General features: G+C 37.1%; 1 protein-coding gene and 1 long non-coding RNA gene across 2 annotated transcripts; one reads left to right on the forward strand and one right to left on the reverse strand.

Moving 5' to 3' along the window:
• The first annotated feature begins 1,534 nt into the window (after window positions 1-1,534).
• LOC134003474 (uncharacterized) lies at window positions 1,535-3,923 on the forward strand. Its single transcript, XR_009927636.1, has 3 exons — window positions 1,535-1,624; window positions 1,822-2,949; window positions 3,269-3,923. It is a non-coding gene; the product is annotated as an uncharacterized LOC134003474 (long non-coding RNA).
• Window positions 3,924-4,463: 540 nt separating this feature from the next.
• LOC134003874 (integrin alpha-M-like) lies at window positions 4,464-15,649 on the reverse strand. Its single transcript, XM_062443223.1, has 30 exons — window positions 15,600-15,649; window positions 13,763-13,865; window positions 13,526-13,623; window positions 12,982-13,052; window positions 12,706-12,820; window positions 12,335-12,462; window positions 12,091-12,233; window positions 11,590-11,740; window positions 11,270-11,414; window positions 10,820-10,893; window positions 9,857-9,971; window positions 9,010-9,146; window positions 8,747-8,893; window positions 8,444-8,659; window positions 8,192-8,325; window positions 7,785-7,921; window positions 7,523-7,674; window positions 7,312-7,437; window positions 6,840-6,913; window positions 6,563-6,704; window positions 6,355-6,453; window positions 6,187-6,266; window positions 5,995-6,078; window positions 5,820-5,889; window positions 5,623-5,721; window positions 5,414-5,494; window positions 5,174-5,284; window positions 4,955-5,068; window positions 4,765-4,875; window positions 4,464-4,556 (listed from the first exon to the last, which is right to left on the reverse strand). The coding sequence occupies exons 1-30, from the start codon at window positions 15,634-15,636 to the stop codon at window positions 4,464-4,466; spliced, it is 3,387 nt and encodes a 1,128-aa protein (XP_062299207.1). The 5' UTR covers window positions 15,637-15,649.
• Window positions 15,650-22,584: the final 6,935 nt, after the last annotated feature.

The raw sequence follows: 22,584 nt of genomic DNA on the forward strand, positions 1-22,584 counted from the left end.
TTGACTTCCCAATTATAACTCTGTTCTGCTCTTACGTTCCTGCCTCATCTCTGCCTGGGTAAACGCCTCAGCCTTTTGTCCTTGACCATGAGTTCAGCATCTGCACTTACTGGTTTCTGTCTGTGTGTTCCTGCATTGATTATGCAGTATTGAGTTTCCCTGCCAACATTCCTGTAGGTTACTCAACATCAAACTCCTGCTGTATTGTCGCCTCTGTCATTGTGGATGCAATGAAGATACCAACTATTCCTGTGGTGTTTTGTGCTGCAACTGGGTTGTACCCCCACCAGTTACAGTTTTGAACCTGAGGGGATGTGATCTTGGATGGTTAGCCTCCACAAACATGAGATTATACACTTGTGGGGGAACCCTGATTGCTGACAGCTTTGTCCTCACCTCTGCCCAATGTCCCGAGTTAGTATACAGGCCCTTATTATTCTCCATTGATGTAAGACATTAAGAAAAGTGTTTATTTCTAAGTTTTCCATTTATGTTCCCTACAGCCCCAATCCAAATGTGAGGGAGTTGAGTGTGTTTTTTGGATCAGCGATGTATGAGTGACTCAGAAGAATTTGAGATGTCTTCAGTTGTTGTGAAAATTACAGTGACGAACATGACCTGGGGGGTATTCCAGAAAGGAGGTTCAACAAACTGAGTCTAACCCTGAACTCTGAGATGACTTACTCTGAAATTGAATAATCTGAGTATCCGGTTCCAGAACAGCTAATCTGGATTAGTTCAATCAACTCTGATTATGTTCACCTTGAGTTAAGAGTGTTTGCGACCACTATAAAAAGCCATCACCAATGGAGCCCCGATACCTTGATTCACCATGGCAACTACTGAGAAAAAAAGATAGTTATGTCGCCTCACTGGAACTGGAGGTCCCCCTGCAGGCCTGTGGTGAATATGACCATATATTTCACAAAAGTAACACTGCTGCAGACGCTAAGCAGAGACAAGCGGCATGGGAAAAAATTGCTGCCCGAGTCAGTGCTTAAGTTTGAATGCACTTCTCCATTGACTTAACATACCTCACTTAAAATTGTAGCATACAGGTGAAAAAGTGTAACGTAGTTTGAAAGCAGTGAAAAATGAAATACAAAAACATAATACAGAAAAGTAAGGAACATTTTGTACCTCACTTTGATTTTATTCATAGTTGACGTAGGCTATTAAACATGTTATTTCAACATATAATTTAAGCTCCCAACAGAAAGCTGTTTTAACACACGTCCTCTCGTCTAATATCCTGTTTAGTAGATTAACATTTTACAAAATTTTAACAATTTTACTTTTATTATACATATTGGAGGCGTGGATTTTAAGACTAAAATGTAACGATGTGTACATGAATACTGTATAAAATACTTCCGAAAAATAAGATGAACAAGAATGTTCTGCCCTGAATATGTTTTATATGTTAAAAGACACTTAAATTGACTGTTGAAACGTTTTATTGTTGCAAAGGTATTGTGGAGCTTTTATTTTGAAAGCAACCTAGTTACAGGAAGCAGGAAGTAACAGTGTAAACAGTGAGAAGAAATGATGGCATGTTTGTACCATCTCATGGCTGTTAATCCTTGAGTAATCCTTTGTGTGTATCCCTCAGAAAGCAATGACTGTAAGTGTTATACATTCTTTACATGTTAAACAATTTATATTGATTTATATTGACGAGTTTACTGATATGTTTTTTCTAAGTTTGTAAGAAAGTAGCAGTGTAATGTGTTGGAGCCTGTAAGACAACTGTACCATCATATACTTACCTGTTATTTCATAGCAGTCCATCAAAGCATTTTTTGTATCTTTCTTTTCTAGTTTCACTCCGATTCAATGCTGTCATCCTGACTTACCTGCTGTTTAAGAAGTCAATAAAGGAGCAAGCACGCTCACTTCCTGGCTCTTGAAAAGGAGTTTGGCTGGCTGTTTATCTATGTCAACACTTTAGAAGTAAAACACATAGAGAGAACAGTACAAAGAAGGCAGAAGACAAAACGGGTGGAGGGTGACCACCTCCGACAGAGGCTGAGGAGCTGGCCCTGAGTATAAATTCTGCCTTGATATCTATCGGATTGCGAAGAAATAGACAACCCATGTCTGGCAGCTTGCTTCAGGTTGGAGGAGACCGATAGAAACTCAGGGTTTCTTAAAGAAAACTTGCCAGCGAACAGGTTATGTTCACAGAGTCGGTTACCATGGTGACTGACTCAGAGTTCAGTTACCTCTTTCTGGAACGGATAACAGTTTCCCTCATCTCAGGGTTAATTTATGGGGCTTTTCCACTATACAGTTCTAGCACTACTCGACTCAGTTTTTTTTTAGTTTCCATTAGGGATAGTACCTGGTACCTGGTACTTTTTTAGTACCTGCTCTGCCGAGGATTCAAGTGAGCCGAGCCGATACTAAATGTGACGTCAACAGACTGCCGGCCACTGAGTGTCGTCACTGGAAGAGTCTTGAGCCACCAGACACAAGAATCAAACCCGCCATTTTTAAATACTGGCAACAGCGTTACAGTGATTTGGCTCGATTTTCTTGCTTTGGTGGTGACAAAAAACCACATACACATACAAGTACACCATGTCCTCCATTGTTTGTGTTTGTGTCGCATATAAAACAAAGTCACGGCAGTTTCACGCAGCCGTGCTATGACGACCCCGCCCACGTTGAGTAGGTACTATAGTAATGGAAAAGGTCGTTTCAGGTACCAAGTTGAGTTGAGCCGGGTAGTGCTAGAACTGTATAATGGAAAAGCGCCGTTACTCAGTTTTCCACATAACCCGCTTTCTGGAATACCCCCCAGTTCCAATATTGAGCTGCTGCAGCTAGCTAAAACCGTTAAAGTGATTATATCCAGCCTGTGTGTGGACATTAGCAACGCCAGATCTTTCCTTCTTGGAAGTCAGTGCTGGGTGGCAGGCTGGGGTAAGGGAAGCAAAAGCACAGGTAAGGTTAACATTGTTTGCATGTACAAGTATTATTTTAAGTAGATCTTTGAGAGCTACTTTGTAGTTTGTTGACTGTTTGTATTGACAGGAGTAAATGTTTTGAGGGTTTTTTTAGGCACTTTTAGAGCTGGCACAAGTCTTCTAGACCTTGAAACTCTAAATAAATTGTGACTGAGCACATTTGCACTTTTTCTATGGAGATCATGCAGTTAAAATAATGTACACTAGTTTCTAAACTGGCAGAACTTAACAGATGTTGGTGTTATCATATTTGGATGATCATTGAATCGTGTTTTTATCTGTTTATACATTTACAGGAGGATCAGGGTGGCCCTCTGCCATGCAAGTCAGGTTCATCTTGGTTCCAGGTGGCCGTTGTATCTACTGGTGGAAGCAAATCTCTCCATGCAGACATTCAGATCTTTGCCAAAACTTCAAGATTTGGGTCATTCTTAAAGGAGACAGTGGGCTACATGTATGGCCATCTCCTGCTGCCACAGGAGCAGCAGATTTCTCTGTGTCCTCGTTCCTGTCCTTCTTTGTCCCCATTACATCCATGTTCCTGTTTTAAGCTTTTAAGTCTGTTGTCAGGGGGACTAGAAAGAAGTAGTTAATTCTTGCACTTAAAAGTCAACTGACCGCTCTCAATTAGCCTAATTTATATTCTGTAAATGCTCTTACAGTAACTCAGGTCAAGCAGAAGAAAATGTTGCATTATAAGGCACTTCCAAAAGGCTTATCATTTTTATAACAATGAAAGATTTTCTGTAATATCATGGACTATTTTAAAATCCAATGTCTGTTTCTAAATGTTTCACTGAATCTGGCTAAATGAAGGTCAACCTTTGTTAATTATTCTCTACTCATTTATACGTCCATTGTCTTTCTACTTAAAAATGTCATGATGAACTTTGTATGAGGTTACTTTTCAAGAAATCTGTCATTTTAATCACATATGAAATAAACATTCATGAAGCATCAGCTCAGGTCTTTTTACATACAGTACACTCAGAATACAATGTTTTCATATTTTAAATGCATTTAAAAACAAGGCAGCTCACATTGTCAAAAGTATCAATGACATGTCTATCTCAAGCAAGTAAGGTGCTTGCTCTGAAGCATTCCACCTTGTATTTCAGCAGTTTTACAGTACATCATGTGATGAAAATCAGACTACAGAGGATTTTACTATATTGAATAATTTTTCACTTAAAACAAAATGTACAAGTTAAACACACAGTCTGCAACGATGTAAGCACAAATGTTTGATGATCAACAGCAAGCTATTCAGTTCAAAATGTGGATTAGAAAAATATTTTTTTAATTTTTGAAGCTCTAAAATTCTTGCCACTCGATGCATGGATCACAAGGGATCTCTCTCTCTCTCTCAGGATAATGAAATGAAAGTGGTGGCACCAATATATTTTCCATCCAAATGTGTCTTCATGACAGCAAAAAAAATTTATATTAAGAAATGACCAACTTATTTTACAGATGAACTAATCCGATGTTTTATTCTGGTGCAGGTTCGCCTCCCTCAGCCCCCTCACCAGCTTCTTGTCCCTCATTCATCATGTTCTTGTATTTACTGTTAAAAAATCCAGCCTGAGAGTACAAAACAAAGGAAGTTATAAAAAATAACCACTGCATTAGAAACGCACACACAAAAAGAACCACACCAAATGAGAGAAAAATGAAAATGTAGAGATGCACGTATTTTGTGATAAATGGTGTCCATTACCAGACCTCAAATTGTCTTATTGCTTCCGAAATGATGTGTTATAAACTGAAACAGTGCATTACTGTATCTCACCTTACTCAGGCCAGCAGTGAGTAGAATGAGTAGAGCCAACCCTCCCAGGGATCCTCCGACTATCTCTTTGGTAAAGTCTGGTTCAGGATACACTTCTACCTGTGTCACAATCTGAGATGTGAAGACTTTGGATGAGATCTACATTCAAATTCTTTTCAAACACAGATAAACAAATCCAATGTGTAATTACCTTGTGAACTGGGGGGTTGTTATTTGACCCTGGTAAAAAGAAAATATACTGGTTTCTGTCAAAGTCCAGAGTGGCCGTACTAGTCAAGAGGAATCTGGCAGACTCAAGTCCAATCTGAATGAGAAACACAGTCCAGTATCCATTTAATTTGATCTTTCAGGTTGTTCATTTTTATTAAAAAATAATTATTTTTAATACACACACATACACATTAATTACCTGCTCTATCCATCCTGAGCTAAGGTTGCCAGAGATTGTGTATGTTTTATGCTCCAGGCTTCCCATGAATCGATTGCACTTGAACACTCTGCACCAGGCTACAGAGCAGTCCTGTGGGTGATTAAAAGAGGACCTGAATTCATTGCTGGAAACACAGAAAACTTGATGGCAATGCAATGAAACACCACACACTTCTAAATATATTAGACTAAATTCCACCATGTACAGGTGGCTACTTACCACTGACTTATTTTTTTGTATCTCAGCAACAAAATTTGTGACAGTAGGTTTTTCATCTTTGTCTATTTGGCAGTCTGGAATCTGAAATAGAGCCAATTCATGTCAATTTAACAGAGAACATATCCATCCACAAGGCTTTAGTTTCATAAAAAACAACTACATTTGAGACATGTGGGGTTTCAGTTACAATGAGCTCCCGCATATGTTACCTGCAAGCTGTTGGAATTCACCCAAATGTCTTTATCACCGAGCTTTACTGGCACCCTGATCACCATAGTTAAATTCAGCACTCTGTTCTCATTTGCAAGCTAGTGGGGGAGAAAAAAAACTGAGCATTGAAGTCAAGTCTGAATCATGTTTATGAACTTTAAAATATACATATTGATATTATGATATAGTATTTTACCACAATTGGTTGTTGGACTGGTTTCTGCAAATCATTCTTTCCATGACTGAAGTTGGTGTAGCTGAGGGAACTGAACAGAAACATTGAATGTTTCATAGATATTAGACATTACAATGTCACCTTAAATTATTTTAAAAATCTTTATAAACTGTTAAATCACATAAAACATAAACACCTTTCAATTGTAGCATAAATGCTGTACTTCACATTAATCGTATTGTTTTTGTAAAGTTCGCTTCCACTGGCGTGTTGATTCCCACTGAAAGAGAGGTGAAATTAATTGTACACATGAATAATGATAATGATAATAATCACATCCACATATATCTAAAGGTACTTAAAGGCTGGCAGATGAACAGAACAGTACCTGGTGGCATTTGCAGTGATAATTAACGTCCTGTCAAGTTTATAAGTGGTGTCGATCCCATAGGACACAATGAAGAGAACCTGAAATGAAATGAATGAGAGAGATCGGATTGCCTCCTCTCTTGGCTCGGCTGCAGTGAGATGAGATGCTTTAGTACACACTACAAACCTTAGCGTTGCTCTTGAAAATAGGCTTGTCAATAGTGCAGTCTGTTCTTCCCTGAGATAAGCCAGCTCCACTGTCCAAGGAGTTGCACTCAATTCTTCCCTTTATTAAGAAATAAAGAAATAAAACAAAAGCAAACATTATCCAGAATCACTGCACAGCTCCAGTAAGCAGCTGACCACAGTTGAATTGAAACAGACTTGATCCTAACCTTCAGTGATGTAAACTTCCTGTAGGAAAGCCCAGGTGGGTAAGTGAGAATGACACGGCTGTTGTAGGAGTTTTCATGACTGTTTTCCACTGAAACGGTGACATCCAGCAGTTCATCAATGCCTACTTTAACCTCAGAGGATCTGATAGATTATGATAAAATAGAAAAAGTGAATGCACAAAGATCATCAGGGTGCATGTATCTTTTGTGGAATACACAAATACTACAGTAGATCTACACATCCAAGTCAAGCTTAACATTTGAAATTCAGCCTCACCCGGTGAAGTTGAAATCCACTTTCAGCTCATCTACACACTCGTTGTCAGTGCCACAGTTGATCTCAAACACCAACTGTGGAAGACAGCATGAAGTAAGCTATGTTTGTTCACAAAGTGTAAGAGCAAACAGCCGAGACAGACATGACAAAGAAATGGAATTACAACTGAACCTTATTTAGAAAGCATGACGATTTCTCAACATTTCATAGCACAGCAGAGCTCTACTCATAGTAGGTAATGGTAGATTATGTAGTGATATCTGTCATGACCTGGCAACTTTGAAATTATTCACAAAAATAAGTGTCAACAGGTGACAAACACTAATCAGAGGGAAAGTTCAGAAAGTTTGATCGAACCAAGTTTACTCATCCACTGATTCAGACCAGAGCAAACGATCTATAGTTTTTTAAAAAGCCCTCGGTGTGATTTAAAACCAACCAATAAATGAAGGTATCTTTAAAGATTACTCACAGGATGAAATTTTGTTGTCTGAGCCTGCTGGGCTAGACTTGGTCTGAGACCTGTGCTAGAAGGCAAACCGTCAAAGATGAATCGGAGCTCATTGTTAACTGGATTCAGAGAATCGTCTGGACAGGCCTGTGAGAGAAGGGCACTATTGTTAAAATCAAGGTAGTGAGGGTTGGTTGTAGTGCTGATGTTATAAGGTTTTCTAACAACTCACCTGAATGAGGAATTTCACATTGTTGCATTTTTGCTCAAAGGTAAGAGTTAATGATCCGGTCTGCTCTCGTTGTTTGTCCCTGATGTAAGCTCGGTTATTTGGGACCTTGCGTTGGGCATCCAGTGTGAAAGTGTAATTAATAATTGCACTAGCTGGAACAGATTAGAGTTGCATTTAAAGGTTACTCATGTGTACACATACAAGTATCTAAATGGATAGACAGTGGGTCTGTGGTTTAGAAACAATGAAGAGAATCAGGGACCTGTATTGACGACAGAGTGTCTGGTCATGGTAAAGCAGATTTTAGCTGTGTTATCCAGTGGTGTTGAGCAGTTTTGGGTTTGGATTTGGTTTGGGTTGAATGTGACTGAAGCTTTCACCATTACTATGGGCCTTGACCTGGATATTGACATAGTAAGAAAATACATATTAAAATTGTAAAGGAGAACACCAAAATAACAACTGTCATATCTAATATTAGCTGCATAATACAATCCATTATTGGATATAACATATTTGTCCTAAATCTGTAACTACAGAATTGTGTTACTACGAAGGCTGGAAACTTCATAGTAATACACTTTGTGGTTGTGGGATTATTTTGACACAAATTAACACAAATGGTAGAATTACAGGTGAGACTAATAATGTGTGAGAGGAGCGTCTTACCTGAGTAAGACAACTGTTCCCTTTGAACCCACCGCTAAATCAGGCAGACTGTCATTACTACGGTCAAAAGAAGACTGACTGATCGACATCCCGAAGAACTTCAGTCCTTGCCGGACCTCAGAGGAAGCAATTCTCTATGTAAATGACAATATTTGAATTAATCAAAGATAAATTTGGTCTAGATTGTATATTAAATACATAAAGCCATATGTATCATTTAAATGTCCTCGTTGCTTCTTTGCTCTCACTCACCTGTGAATAAGCAGGACTAATCCTTCCTCCTCCTCCTTCACCATGGAAGATGTAGATGCTACCTTGTCCATCATTCTCCAAAGGTGCCCCAACTGCCAAATCATTGAAACCATCTTGGTTAAGGTCAGGGAGTACAGCAAGAGAAGACCCAAACCTTCCCTGGTCAGATGCATCCCCTCTCAGTACTAATGGAGAATCGAAGTGACACTCAATTTTCTGGTGGAAATATAAAGGTGAGAGTCAATGTTTGAATTCTCATTTTAAAATATCAATGGATTCTGTATTTTTTTTAAAGAGATTTACCAAACTTGACAGGCTGCAAACATAAACTCTTCCCTCTCTATCACTGTCCATGTACATAGGGGCAGATATGAGGACTAGGTCAGTGTAGCTGTTACGATCCACATCCATGGCGCAAAGCACTGCACCAAAATATTCACCAATCTTAAACTGTGTAAGCAACAAAAAAGAATGAGCAAAATAAGAAACCAACAACCTTCAATTTAAGATTAAAAAGTGATTCTTTACATTGTCTTTCATCAATCATCTTAATTGTGACTACACACCTGCCAATTAAAGGGATCAATTGTTTGACTGCTACGCCTTTTGAAAACTGACATCACAATTCCTCTGTGTCGATATCTTGGAGCACCGAGAATAGTCAGTGGGCCATCCAACGTGTTGGCAACTGCCATGGAGTAACCTAGAATTAAAGAGTCAAGCCTATTAGTTACAGTATAGAAAGGTTTGCCCAACAAATTTTTTTCAATTGTTAATTAACATAACATTATCACCAACTTCACTGGGAACAATCTTTAAAATGACACATTTCATTACGCTATTAATTACAAATAAGCATAATTTATTCTTTGTTTGATTAAACAGATATAAAATCTCACTTTGGCTCACCCTCTTCTAGTTCATAATATTATTTATCTTCTTACCTATTTAACTCTGGGGACCATGAGGAACCTTTTCTTTGGTCTTTCCCAAAGACATTTGTAAAACCATAACAATTTCTATACAAGCTGCGTCTCCACTATTTGTTGACATCTTAGTGGCTTCAGCACAACTTGTTATCATGTAAGATCCATCAACATGCTCACTGTTGGGTGTGGTATTTTTTTCTTGATTTTCCTTTAAATGTAATTTTGGTGCCTGATGTCTTTCCTTTATTTAGAAGGTATTAAACTGTATGATCTTATTTAGCAAAATAAAAAAAACAAAAACAAAAACAGTATTTTGGTATTTCATGTGATATCAAATATGTTGCCATTACATTTTTACAACTTATTCCTCATTTGGATGTTTTCTGTTCTTTTCCAAACTCTTATGTTTGGGATGGAAAATAGATCACAGAGGAGCATTGCATGTACAACATTGTATGTACTATATGTACTATAATATCCTTACCCAGATAACTGTCAGCCTGTATGTCCAAAGGCTGATAGGAGTTCAACATCTGGCCTTTGTATTCCTGGAAGCCTCCCCTCCACTGGTTGGCACCAACAATAGCCATCTGAATCCCCTGTGTAGAATCCTAAATGCAATTTATTTATGTCTGATTAATATGCAATAATTTTAGTTCATATGTAAAACAGAAGATTTAGAAAAGAAATTGAAAGGAACATTTACGAGTTGATGTATTTGTATTTCATATTTGTATTAATGTAAAAGGTTAATTGTTTGATTCTTTGTGCTTAACATGCAGAACATTTCATTCATATTATATTTGTAACATTTGTTTAAAGATAATTATTAACATTGCTTTCTAGTACATGTGCACCTTTAGGGAGGTTCAGGGGAGGAGGGGGTGATTACTAAGTGGATAGCCAGGCATGTGGAGATTGGAGCTACACAGTTTTTTGACCTCTCTCCTTTTCTCACTTCACTTTTCTAACTTTTCCCCAAAGTAAACCATTTAAATTAATCAAGTGGCCCTTTGGATTTTTTTAATGTGGATTCAGAAGGGGAATCGTTAGAGCATCAAGCTAAGGCTTCATATTTTGAAAACCTATACTGGATTGGACAGAAATGTGTAGAAACTGTGTTTGCCATAAAACATCAGCCAAACAAAAGGCTAAATGCATCATAAATTCATCATCTGGACTTTATCTTTATGCTGGACCAGACTTTAGCTGTATGTTTTTCAGCCAGATGGGGTGACACATGTGATGTGTGGGTGTCTGTCTGTGTGTGTGTGTGTGTGTGTGTGTGTGTGTGTGTGTGTGTGTGTGTGTGTGCGTGCGTGCGTGCGTGCGTGCGTGCGTGCGTGCGTGCGTGCGTGCGTGCGTGTGTGTGTGTGTGTGTGTGTGTGTGTGTGTGTGTCTGTGTTTCTATGACTATACTGTCCAGTAAATGTCTGTTTTTAATTACCGGAGGCACGTAAGCTGCACTGAATCCCCTTTGAGCCATTTCCATTTTCAGTGACTCTCCACCAGTTTGAGATCCTGTAACAGCAACATAAATGAGTGTCAAAGTCTCTACAACTGTGATTTACAATAAGTTCATGCTTAAACTGAGTTAGTATAGAGATCTGAAAAACGATTATAGCTCTGAGTTATAATTATTAGTATTTTCCAATATTTTTCCTTTCTTTCTTCTTTAAAAAAAAAAAGGTAAGTCAGTGTATTTTCTAATACTTCCCATGTCACTTATAATTACTGGAAGTTCAGTTTAAAATAAGACTTCGTAATTAAAGATATTAATTTTCATAATTGTTTACTTTGGAACTATAACATTAACAGTAATAAACTGTTGACTTTCTAATCTAATCTAAACACAAAAATTATGTGTGAAGCTATCATATTAAGTTTACATCTGTACCTTCGATAGAGAAGATTTGGTTCTGCAAATTCTGCCGTATTGCATCAAGAGCACCAAAGTTTGACACTTGAAACACTTTGTCTCGTGAAGATGCAATGGTGTACAGTTCCTGTTTTGCGCTGTCATATGAGAATGCATTCCCCACCTAGGGATTTTGAGGACACATGTTAGAGGTGTTGTATTGTACAACAAAATTGATTCATATATATATATATATATATACACATGTAAAATACTGGCTTAATTTTACATTAATGACTCAAAGCAATTGACAAACGTTCTAACACAATACATGCTTATACCGTATACATGCAACTTACCCCAATAGCAAATCGAACAATCTTTTTATTTTCAGCTAAATTTGCTGCACCTTGCAAATCAGCCCTATCTTGAGATTGTCCATCTGTAATGACTATTAAAATCTTCTTCACATCTGACCTGGAACCTCCAAATGTCGAGAAGACGTTGTTGCTGTCAAAATAAAAATATACATATAAAAATATTACTTATATGTATATATATATACATATACGTATATGTACATATATATTTGCAGTGGGTTTGGGATAGTGGTATTATTGTTATTATTGGAAATATAGGCAGCATCAAAGGACCTGTGGCTAGTTTTAAAAGACTGCCAGTCTAGATCTAATCCTGCTGTCAGGACGACAAACTGGCCCAGATTATTGAGATTTGTATCAAATTGAGTATGAATGTTGAAAATCAATATGAACAACATATCATAACACAAAAGGAAACCTCTAAAATCATTGTTCACTTCTGAGGATGGTGTCACACATTAGCATCATGAAGGCACTTACACAACTTCTCGGATGGCTTTAGCTGTGTTAGTCCATCCATTTAACTGTCTTATACCATTGATTTGAGATTCCCAGTGATCAGCGTTAAAAGTATTAAAGTAATAATGGATGACAACATTAGTGGAGAACTGGGCGATGGCAAACTAGAAAAAAGAAGAAAGAATGGAAATATGTATGGACATAAATTAAAATATGTATAAAATATTGAGGGGGGCATGATAAAGTGAGGGGTTTACAATCCTACCTTTGTATCCTTTCCCGGGAATGACTTGACAACACTTTTCACAAAATCCTTCATTCTCTCAAAATCAGAATAATCTACGCTGCCTGAGCCATCCAACAGAAATGCAATATCTGCTATGGTTCGACACTCTGTCAAAAAGGAGAAATATAAATAAGTTATTCGAAACATTTACGTCATTCAATTTGTTAAAATTTCTATATCGTCCATCTGCTTGTTCCAGTGCTCAGTATAATACAAATACTCAAGATTACTACCAATATGCATGTTGGGTTGTGTGTATGAAGTTATAAGAGTGTGCAGGTGTGCACAAATATTACCAGACCTTTTTTATCACTATCTTTGAGGTTATAAAAAAAACTTAACATGTGTACCTTCAATAGAAGAAGGCACAGGGGGTCTAACATGATTAGAAGGGTCTATCTCAAAGCACACACCGCTATACTGGGTGATACTTTTGCAGTCCTTTGGGATGGTTGGACCACATGCCTGAAAAGAGACAAGTTCAAGTCCTGATTATGATGATATGATTATTTTCCTGTTCCTTAAACTACAGTTCAAGCAGAAGATAATTGATTTACTGGTAGAGATCAAAACCTCTGCATTCTTATTATCATTTACCTATAAATATTTGCAGTTTAGCAACTTACCAAAGTTTTTTGTGTGTTGGGATCACTTGTCATTGTCAAACCAAGGGACATGTTGACTGCAAAACTTGGCACTGCATAAAAAAAAATCAGCTATCAGCCATCAGTTATGTTAAAACCATCAAGACACAACTACATTCTCAGTGAGAATGTATAATGTAATAAAATGTGAGAATGTTTCCATATCTGATCTGATAACTATTAGTAACATTACCCAGTCAAGACTGTACAGCAGTGTCTCACAATGCTGTATATGGTATACTGTAACACATTTCCAACAAGATGGAATACAATCTCAATCTTAATAACTCATTTTGTCAATTATTGAATCCTAAAATATTCTAAAACAAAATAAACTGTTTTGAGAACAAGTAGAGTAACTTTACTCAATCTGTTGGCAAGTAAGTCTGTGAAAGTCTTGAAGGATAAGGAAAAAGATAGATGCATCATTATCTGTCTTAAAAATCTCCTGAAACCATGTCTCAGATAGATTAGATGACTAAAGCTACATGATCAATAAAGCATATTGAAATGAGTATTTGCCCACCTTTTACTGGTACTGGAGTGCAGTCTTTGGTGGAACATTTAAATATTTGCCCTCTTTCATTTGGTGAAAGTTGTTCAAGGGGGGCACTGACCAGCAAACTGAGGAAATAAATCCCAACAATCAGGTGAGAGAATTGGCTTATGAGAGAGGTGTGAGCTAGAGAAAAACCTTATCATAGCAGATCTGAAGCAGCAGTGGTTTCAATAGATCCATTTTCAACCACAACGTACTACTTACTCTGACTGTCTTTGCACCACCTGGTATCCAAAACCTGCAGCAGAGTTACTCACGGTCTTCCAAGCCACAGGATCAATATTGAAGCAAAGTGCAGCTTTTAACACTGAAGGATAAAGAAGGTAGAACCACACATGAGTAACATTATTATGATTTATTCTTGTGGCACTCACTTTTTGTTTGTAGGAAAAGGAGCCAATCCTGGTCAACATCTGTAAAGTCTTTGTCCATTTCAGCCTATAGATGTAGTGTGTGAATTGTCTTTTTTATGCTACCACTAGAGGGCACCAAAGTCAGAAATGTTTAAATTCTAAACAGGGTGGCTCTGAACAACATCTATACATGATCAATACTAAGACTTAAATGTATAAGTTCAGTGCACCACTTTACACAAAATCTTTATTTCCCATCACAGTTGTGATGTGTGTTTAAATGTTACAAAAAAGGTTTCTCTTGACCTTTTCAGGTTTTCTAAAAGTGGTCAAAATAATACAAGGTCGCCCCTAAAGTTGGAATAATTTTGTTTTCAGACACATTCCTCTTTTTATTTTCTATTTATACACATCAGTAATCACCTCAGGTATAATGAGATTGATCAATACAATGTTGAGAATATATACACTTTATCTATCAAGAATACATCACATTGTCACAATCATTTCATGGAAAGAGGTAAAAAATATTTTATTACAACTTTATTGGCGATCGTGTATAAACTCTTAGAAAGCCTGACATTATAATTTCTCATGTTTTACGGCTAAATTGTCGAAAGAGAAGGTGTAAATAGATAAACGTGTAATATTAACTTCCTTAAATTGATCTGTTGAATCTCTTGTGGATGAACATGATCTAAATGTACATTTAAATCACACTGTCATACTTTTAATGTCAGATTCTAATAAAACAAGAAAAACAAACAAACAAACAAAAGCAGTAAATCCATGAATTGAAAGATAATGATTTTGTCATCCTGAGATGAACACCCTGAGGTTCTGCTTTTTCTACTGTGGCCTTTATGGCTTCAGGAAGACAGTTAAGGAACATTTTCTTTTGTATATTTTATCTGTTAATGTTAACCTCCTCATAGTAACCCATCATTTCAAGTCTGTTGTGTTTTTCAACAGTTTTGATCTAGTGTAATATATATTCATATGAACTAACTCACCAGTGGCAGATAATTTTATGAAGTGGGTTGCATGAAGTGTGTCACTGCCTTCCTGCTTGGTAACTTCTCACATTAAATATAGTGCGCTATAAAAAACTATTGAACATTTACATCAGTTTCTATTGTGGTTTCACACGTTGAAAGACTTTGACTTTCTCCAAATGAGATCATTTTAACTTTTCAGAGCTGAATTCAAACATAATAGTAATTTTAAAAATTAATGGATTGTTATAAAATATTTTAGGCTCTTAAAATCTATTACATGGTTGAGGAGGGGCTAGTATTTAGTTTTAGGTGTAATTAGTGCCAACATGAGGCTATTTACGAAGCCCCCAAGCTATGAGACCTAGAAGTGAAAAAACAGAAAAACAAATAACAAGAATAGTTATTGTTAATCAGAAAACTAATTTAGAGGATTGTGCAGCATTGCTGAGGCTATTTTTAATACCAGGGTTGACTAAGTTGGTCTCATACTGAAGCAAGAAATGATCATTTTAAATGTTTTATTCTAAATGTTGTTATTACAGTTATTGATCTATTATTCTTCATGTTTTCTTTCAAATGAAACAAATGATAATTTACAGTAATGGATGTTATAGAAACATTACTGCTGAGAATGCTGTACAGGAAATGAAATATGAAAAACAAAATCAGGATGTACAAATTTGTTCTTACCTGACAAACATATTGTGGTAGAAATGATCCAGTCCATTGTGTCACTCCCATGAAAAAGTACCCCCTAAATTTCACTTATTCTCTGAGTTGCACAACTATTTCTACTACTGTCAAGGAGGGAGATGATGAAAGCAAAATGAAGAAATATGAAAGTGTTTAAAGCCAAGGTAGCCAGTTAGAGGAACTATTTTGTAGGAGGGATTACTATATTGACTAACACCTGTTCACACTGTACGTTGTCACCTCATTGCACAGGTATTGTTTAACTTTGTGCACCCAGTCCGTTGAATAAAGTATTTATCAAAGACTGAAAGTGTATGTCTTCTAAGAAGCAGAAGCAAATCATTTTCAAGTTAGTTTCAGGGCAACAAGATTAAACCTAGAATGACATATTTGTACATATGCTCATTCTGAGGTAAGTAATGATCAAAGTGATGAACAATAAAAAGTATAATTTAAATAAAGATGACCAAAAAGATGGTGGCATCAAAGGACGTTGCATGCTGATGTGAGGTAGTTATATTAAGACTACAAAAGTCATCAGACTTGAACATGATTTCATCATTTTAAGCTCACGCAGGAAGGGTCACCACACATTTAGCTGCAGACACTGTAGAAGGGAAATGCCAACGCAAACAATACACTTTCTTGATATTTCAAGGTTCCCTTTTCTTAACAGTGCTGTAGATGTGTATGATTTCCTCTGGACACAAGCTGAGGAGAGAGAAAGTTTAAATGGGTTGGTTTTTATTTTTTGACACTAGGTGAATATTTGAGTTGTACATACATTTAGGATGGTTGTTTATAAATGATATACAAGTTAATGGAGGAGTAGTGAGAAAGGGGTAGGAATTTATAACTACACAGTCGCCCATAAAGTTGGAATAATTTTGTTTTCAGACACTCTTTTTATTTTCCATTTTGTACACATCAGTAATCACCTTTGACCAGGTGCAATGAGATTGATCAATATATACACTTTATCTATCAAGAATAAATCACATTTTCACAATCATTTCATGGAAAGAGGTAAAAAATATTTTATTCCAACTTCATGGGCGACTGTGTATATACTTCTTCCTATTCCTCTTTGAACATTGTTATTCTTGTTTTGCTTGTTCTCTTTATCTGTTTTTTTCATGTTGAAATATTTCAGTTTAAAAAATATCCAAATAAAGTCATACTCACTTCAACTTCCCTATGGGCAGATTGACACCACCCACCACTGTTTAGACAAGCCTTATCATGAAAGATAAAATGTCTAAAAATAAAAAAGTTCCATTTCTCCTTTTTGCTGGACTTCCTCTGCACCCTCATCCCATCTGTGCATCAGACATGTCTGTGGTGTGCTATATAGATGTAACAGAGTTAATTATGTAATAACAGAATACATGATTTGAGTTAAGTATTATTGTATATATTAGTTATTATATGTAACATACCTGACTTGTTGCTCCTACGGTCAAGTGGAACGTGTGTTTTTGTTTATACCCCGCTGTTCATTTCTGTGTGACCCCTCACTGTAAGTTTTGTTTCCCACCTCTGCTTCTCCCCTTTTGTCACTGTAGTCCATGGGAGAGGTACGCATATTTTATGTTTGTTAATTAGTTTAAATTTTCGTATAGGATGCTAACATGTTTTTTGTATCATTTGATTTGTGTAGGGGTTCATGTGTTGATTCCTTTACTGGAGGATTTTTGTTGTTCATTCTGTCATCAGCGGAATAAACGGAGGTCGCCTACAAAGTTATCCGGTCTGAGTCTCTGCCTCTGCTTCAAGTCACACAACGCACACGACATATCAACCACCACCAGTTACATAGAGGCAGACACCATGAGCTGGTACAATATAACTGGATTGGATACCTGATAGATAATTTTGTCTCTATGTGTTGGTGGTTTATTCCTAGTTTTGACATTTAAAAACATTATCCATGTTCTTTGGAGGTACCTACTGTATGTGCAATGACTCCAATGTTTTATCTTATGGTGCCATTTCAGCTGTCTAAGTAAACATATAGCAGTGTGCCATATCAAGATCTCATTATGCTTTAGTAGTTCAATCAAACTACTTCTGGAAAATAATGTTTTATCATCTTTTTCTTCTCATCACAACTCAGCACATGGTCTTATTTAGTTCACATCCTGTCTTCAGGAAGATAACTTCTTTTTCCTGTTACTGCTCACCTTTGACCAAATGTTCTATTGTCACCACCCTTAAAAACCCCAATGATTTCTCTGCGCAGGTTTGGTGGCCAAAGGTAGGAATCTGATTACTGACTTGTTCGAAAAACTAAAATCACATAACTGATTTAGTTTCAACTTCGTGCATGTGTTCATATGATTGTTTTTTTAGGTTTTTTTTACCCAGTACAGGCACATTTGTGCAAACAAATTGAAGTCTCACGGTTGACTGTTTAATTTCTCATTTTGATGGCTGGGAAAGTAACGATTGGTCAGAATGTCACAGTGAGCTGTGGTTAGTGGTTAGTTTGTATCATCTAGTGTGCTGCAAAAATGATCACTTAGTGGGAAATGGAAAGTGGCTGTTACCAAGAGCCCAGTGGGGAAGTAAAAAAGAGAGGAAAAAAATGAAGGGCGTTTTCACACCTATAGTTCGATTGTTTGGTGCAGGCAATAAATATTTACAATGTAGCATACAGACTTTGGTAAGGTTCAGTTTCACATATGCACATTTCTAAAGGAACCAAAATACCTTATAGTTGAGCTGACACATCTTCATAAGTCACTTTGGTGTGTATCTTCTTCATTTTCCTCTTTTGTTAACAACCAGCACTGAAAAAAATATCACTGGACACAGTCCTGTTTTGCTGCAAGCCAAATTTCAGACAGAATATATATAAATATATAATGTATATAATATAAATATTAGGGCTGTCAGCGTTAACACATGAATTCTTTTAATCTCTCCTCACTGACTCACTCACTGTCTCAGATTGCTGTTATAATCAACCTCTGTAATCTGTGCACAGTGCACAGCATGCATTCCTATGTCAGGAGTCTCACTGCTGCTGTCATATTCCTGCACTGTCTGCACATAATGTTGAACTTTCTCAGTTGCGGATTTTGATATGAGGAGTCGCCCAGAGCGGCATCTTACCGGCACTGAGCGCATACAACAACAAAAAAAAGAAAAGGTTTGGTTTTCTATCACTTATTTGCACGTCATGTCTTCTTTTTATAATGTCACTGAGGTTGAAACAAGTAACGAGGCTGTTTTGACAACGTAAGGAGTAGAAAGTACAGATATTTGTGTTCAAATGTAGGGAGGAAAAGTAAAAAGTTGTCACAAAAATACATAAGAAAATACCTGATACCTGAAAAATCTACTTAAGTACACGCAGCTGCCACTGGAAAATAATCTTATGATGCACTGGAGTCACCAACGACAGATTGCATATCACTTCAGTAAGTGCCTGGTGCCAGTTCAGTGCCCCCCATACCTAAAATTCATTACAACTAGATTGTTTTGGACCTATTTGTTTGCTGTTGGTGTGAAAGTGCTCTGAGTCTGTGAAGGAGCTGGACTTTTAGCACCTGATGTCTGACTTTTCAAAGGAAAAGGCCAGAAAGAAGAACCTCTAATGGTAAGAACCATTATTCTGTGTGTGCATTTAGTAGTATTATCTGATGTGATTGACCAGATAATGTTATCTACCAACTCATGGTGTCTGCCTCTGTATGGCACACCACATAAATTTTGGATGTGCAGATGGGGTGAGGGTGCAGAGGAAGTCCAGGAAAAAGGAGAAATTGAACTTTTAATGTATATGGGTGGTTGGCGTGACATGGCCTTTTTGATGTCCTGAGTGTTCCTGTTTTTCACAATTTTCAACCAAACCAGAAAAAACTCGACGTGACTGTCCCAAGTACCTTTCACAAAGTTTGACTTTGAATAAAAACAAGAAAATAAATGCAAATCTTCTTTATTTAAGCACATATTGATAACTAAGATGTCTACCTGTGAGTCTGCTCTTCTAAAAGTCCAGGTGTAATATTTTGAATCAGCCCTAAACAAAAAGATTTGGTCCCAAATTGGATATCATACAGTGGGACACCATTTTATTTCTTTTAAACAGGCAATTGTTTGGAGACTCTTGGGGATGGGGGTCCTCATTCTTTCAGGAAGTAAGAAAACATCTCAGAAGGACATTAAAAGGTTACAAGGTGAGTTATTGATAAATAAAAATGAATAATGATAAAATAAATTACTTTTTTCGACAATACTACGTTTAAACCTATGTTACCATGTTGCAGTGAGAATGTTGTTAGGTTGTTAGCATATAACCACAAAGCTCTTGTTGTGCTAAGTGCATGAAACCTCATATGGTGTGACGCCACATCATATTACGTGACAGGGTTTTTTCTCGTCACAACATAATAATAATAATAATAATAACTTTATTTTTATAGCACCTTTTAAAAACAGAGTTTACAAAGGGCTTTGACAGACAAGGCAAAAGCATTACAATACAAAGCAAGACACACAACACAGAGAGCAGTAACAAGACTGATATTAACAAGATGAAGGTAGAGGACAATGAAATACAGAAAGGAGATGATGATGATAATATAATATGAAAATATATAATTAAAATAAATAAGACAAAGTAAAAAATAAAATGAAATAAAAGACAGTAACAATAAACAAACAAACGACATCACATAAAAGCAAGTGTGTAGAAAGGAGTTTTGAGAAGTGATTTGAAAGAAGTTACTGATTCTGTGAGCCTTATTTCCTCGGGCAGGTTGTTCCAGGGCTGAGTGGCCCTGATGGAGGAAGCACGGTCCCCTCTAGATTTCAGCCTTGACTTTGAAACAACCAGAAAGGCCCCACCCGAGGATCTAAGGCTGCGGGCCGGCTCATATGGAGTCAACATATCTGCTATGTAGCTTGGAGCTACACCCAGGCGTGCTTTAAAAGTGATCAGTAAAATCTTAAAATCAATTCTAAAATGAACAGGGAAACAATGAAGAGAAGCGAGGATTGGGGTGATGTGATGTCGTCTGTTAAAACCAGTAAGAAGCCTAGCTGCTGCGTTCTGAACTAGTTGGAGGCGAGAGAGAGATTTTTGTGGTAACCCGGAAAGGAGAGAACGGGAGAAAATGAAAGCATGAATAATTTTTTCCAGGTCAGAGTGGGTTAGCATTGGCTTGACTTTGTAGATTGTTCTTAGTTGTAGATAACAGGACTGGACAATTTGTGTGATGTGAGGAATGAAACTTAATTCTGAGTCCAACAGGACTCCAAGATTTCTGGCAGTGGGCTTCAAACTGGTGGACAGGGGACCAAGACTGATGGGATTTTGGAATCCCATCAGTCTGGAAGTTTAGAAATTGGTCTAAAATGATTAAAAACAGAGGGATCCAGGTTTGGTTTCTTTAAAAATCATTAAAATAATGGGTCCAACTATATCAATGACTTTTTAGAGAAATTTTGAGGGAATGAAATCAAGGCTCCACGTGGTGGGCTTCATGTGGTCTATGATTTCAGTTAAAATGGCAAAGATATGGATTTAAAATGACTAAAATAACAGTGAATGTCTCTACTGGTATGTAAAACATGGGATGGGGGGGGTAATTTGTTTTCGTATATACAAGATTTTTTTGTTAAAAAAATGCATCGATAGAATTGACGTTCAATTCCCCTGCAGTCTCTCTTTAATAAAACAAACTTAACATTCAATCTTCATTATTGGCACAAATTAGAGCCAAAGAAACTAGTAGAGGAGGTGAAAGAAATAAAACATTTAGAGAGTGTTCTGTGTAGGCTCAGATCAGAGAATGAGGTTGAAAATTATCATAACAAAATTTAAAAGGACATCCCTTGTCTCATTTTGTAATGTCACAAGTGCTGAGCCAACACAACAGAGTTAAGACAAAATGTGTATCCAGCCTGACATTTCCAGTAAAACTTCAAAACCTGTAAATATCATTTTAATTTTGGAAACTGACTATTTTAATGCAGATCTCTATTATAATGTAAAAAAAAAACAACAAAGTCAGCGGGTCGTTCAGGCTTCAGATCTATGCTCAAGTGTCACTCCTGCGGCTGCGACGGTGCACTTTTACACATCACGCTTCAATATGCTGCAGGTCAGTTTGGTCTGTAAATACTGAAACATCACAGCAACTAGTCTCTGAAATACTTCCGATCAACACATTGGGCCAGATGCAAGACACACTCGTACGCACAGATTCGTTCTTAAATCATGTGTACTAGTGATTTATGAGGATTTGCCGCATTCACCAATTTTCTCGTATTTTGGATTTTCTCTTAGGTAGCCTACGAACCTACCAACCTGTCGTTCTCCAAAGCAATAAAACATGACTTGTTGCTGACTAATTGTCTAATAGCAGTGTGCCAACGATATCATGTCTTTTGGGGGAATTCAAATTTTTTAGAGGGGGGGCCCTGACATCGTATAGATAGACAAGATATGATAATCAATTAATGAACACATATGGGTATCAAGTACGGTAGCTATACTTTACGGAGTGATGTAGTCTACTGTATTTTAGTTTATCAGCAGAAATAAGACACAGGGAGGTTTGTCCTGCGTTGTCATCCCGGATGATAGCAGGTCTATGCTGAAAGCAGTCCTGCTGGCTGCAGCAGGTCTAACATCAGCGCTTGTCACTAACATAACATTTGCGATAGAAGACGCCACTGGCTCTGATCTTCAGAGTCAACTGACTTGGATTTTCTTTTTAACGTCAATCCATGCTGACTACCACTTAACAGAGAAATGAATAATGTCGATTCTCTATGTCAGTATACAGGCCCTTATTGTTCTCCATTATTGTAAGACGTTAAGAAATGGATGTTTTATTTCTAAGGTTTCCATTTATGTTTCCTACAGCCCCAATCCAAACGTCAGGGAGTGGAGTGTGTTTTTGGGTGTGAGTGACTCAAGAGTTTTAGATGTCCTCGGCCGTTGTGAAAATTAGGGACAAAAATGACC

This window comes from Scomber scombrus, chromosome 21 (genome assembly GCF_963691925.1).
Source record: "Scomber scombrus chromosome 21, fScoSco1.1, whole genome shotgun sequence".
Taxonomy (NCBI): domain Eukaryota; kingdom Metazoa; phylum Chordata; class Actinopteri; order Scombriformes; family Scombridae; genus Scomber; species Scomber scombrus.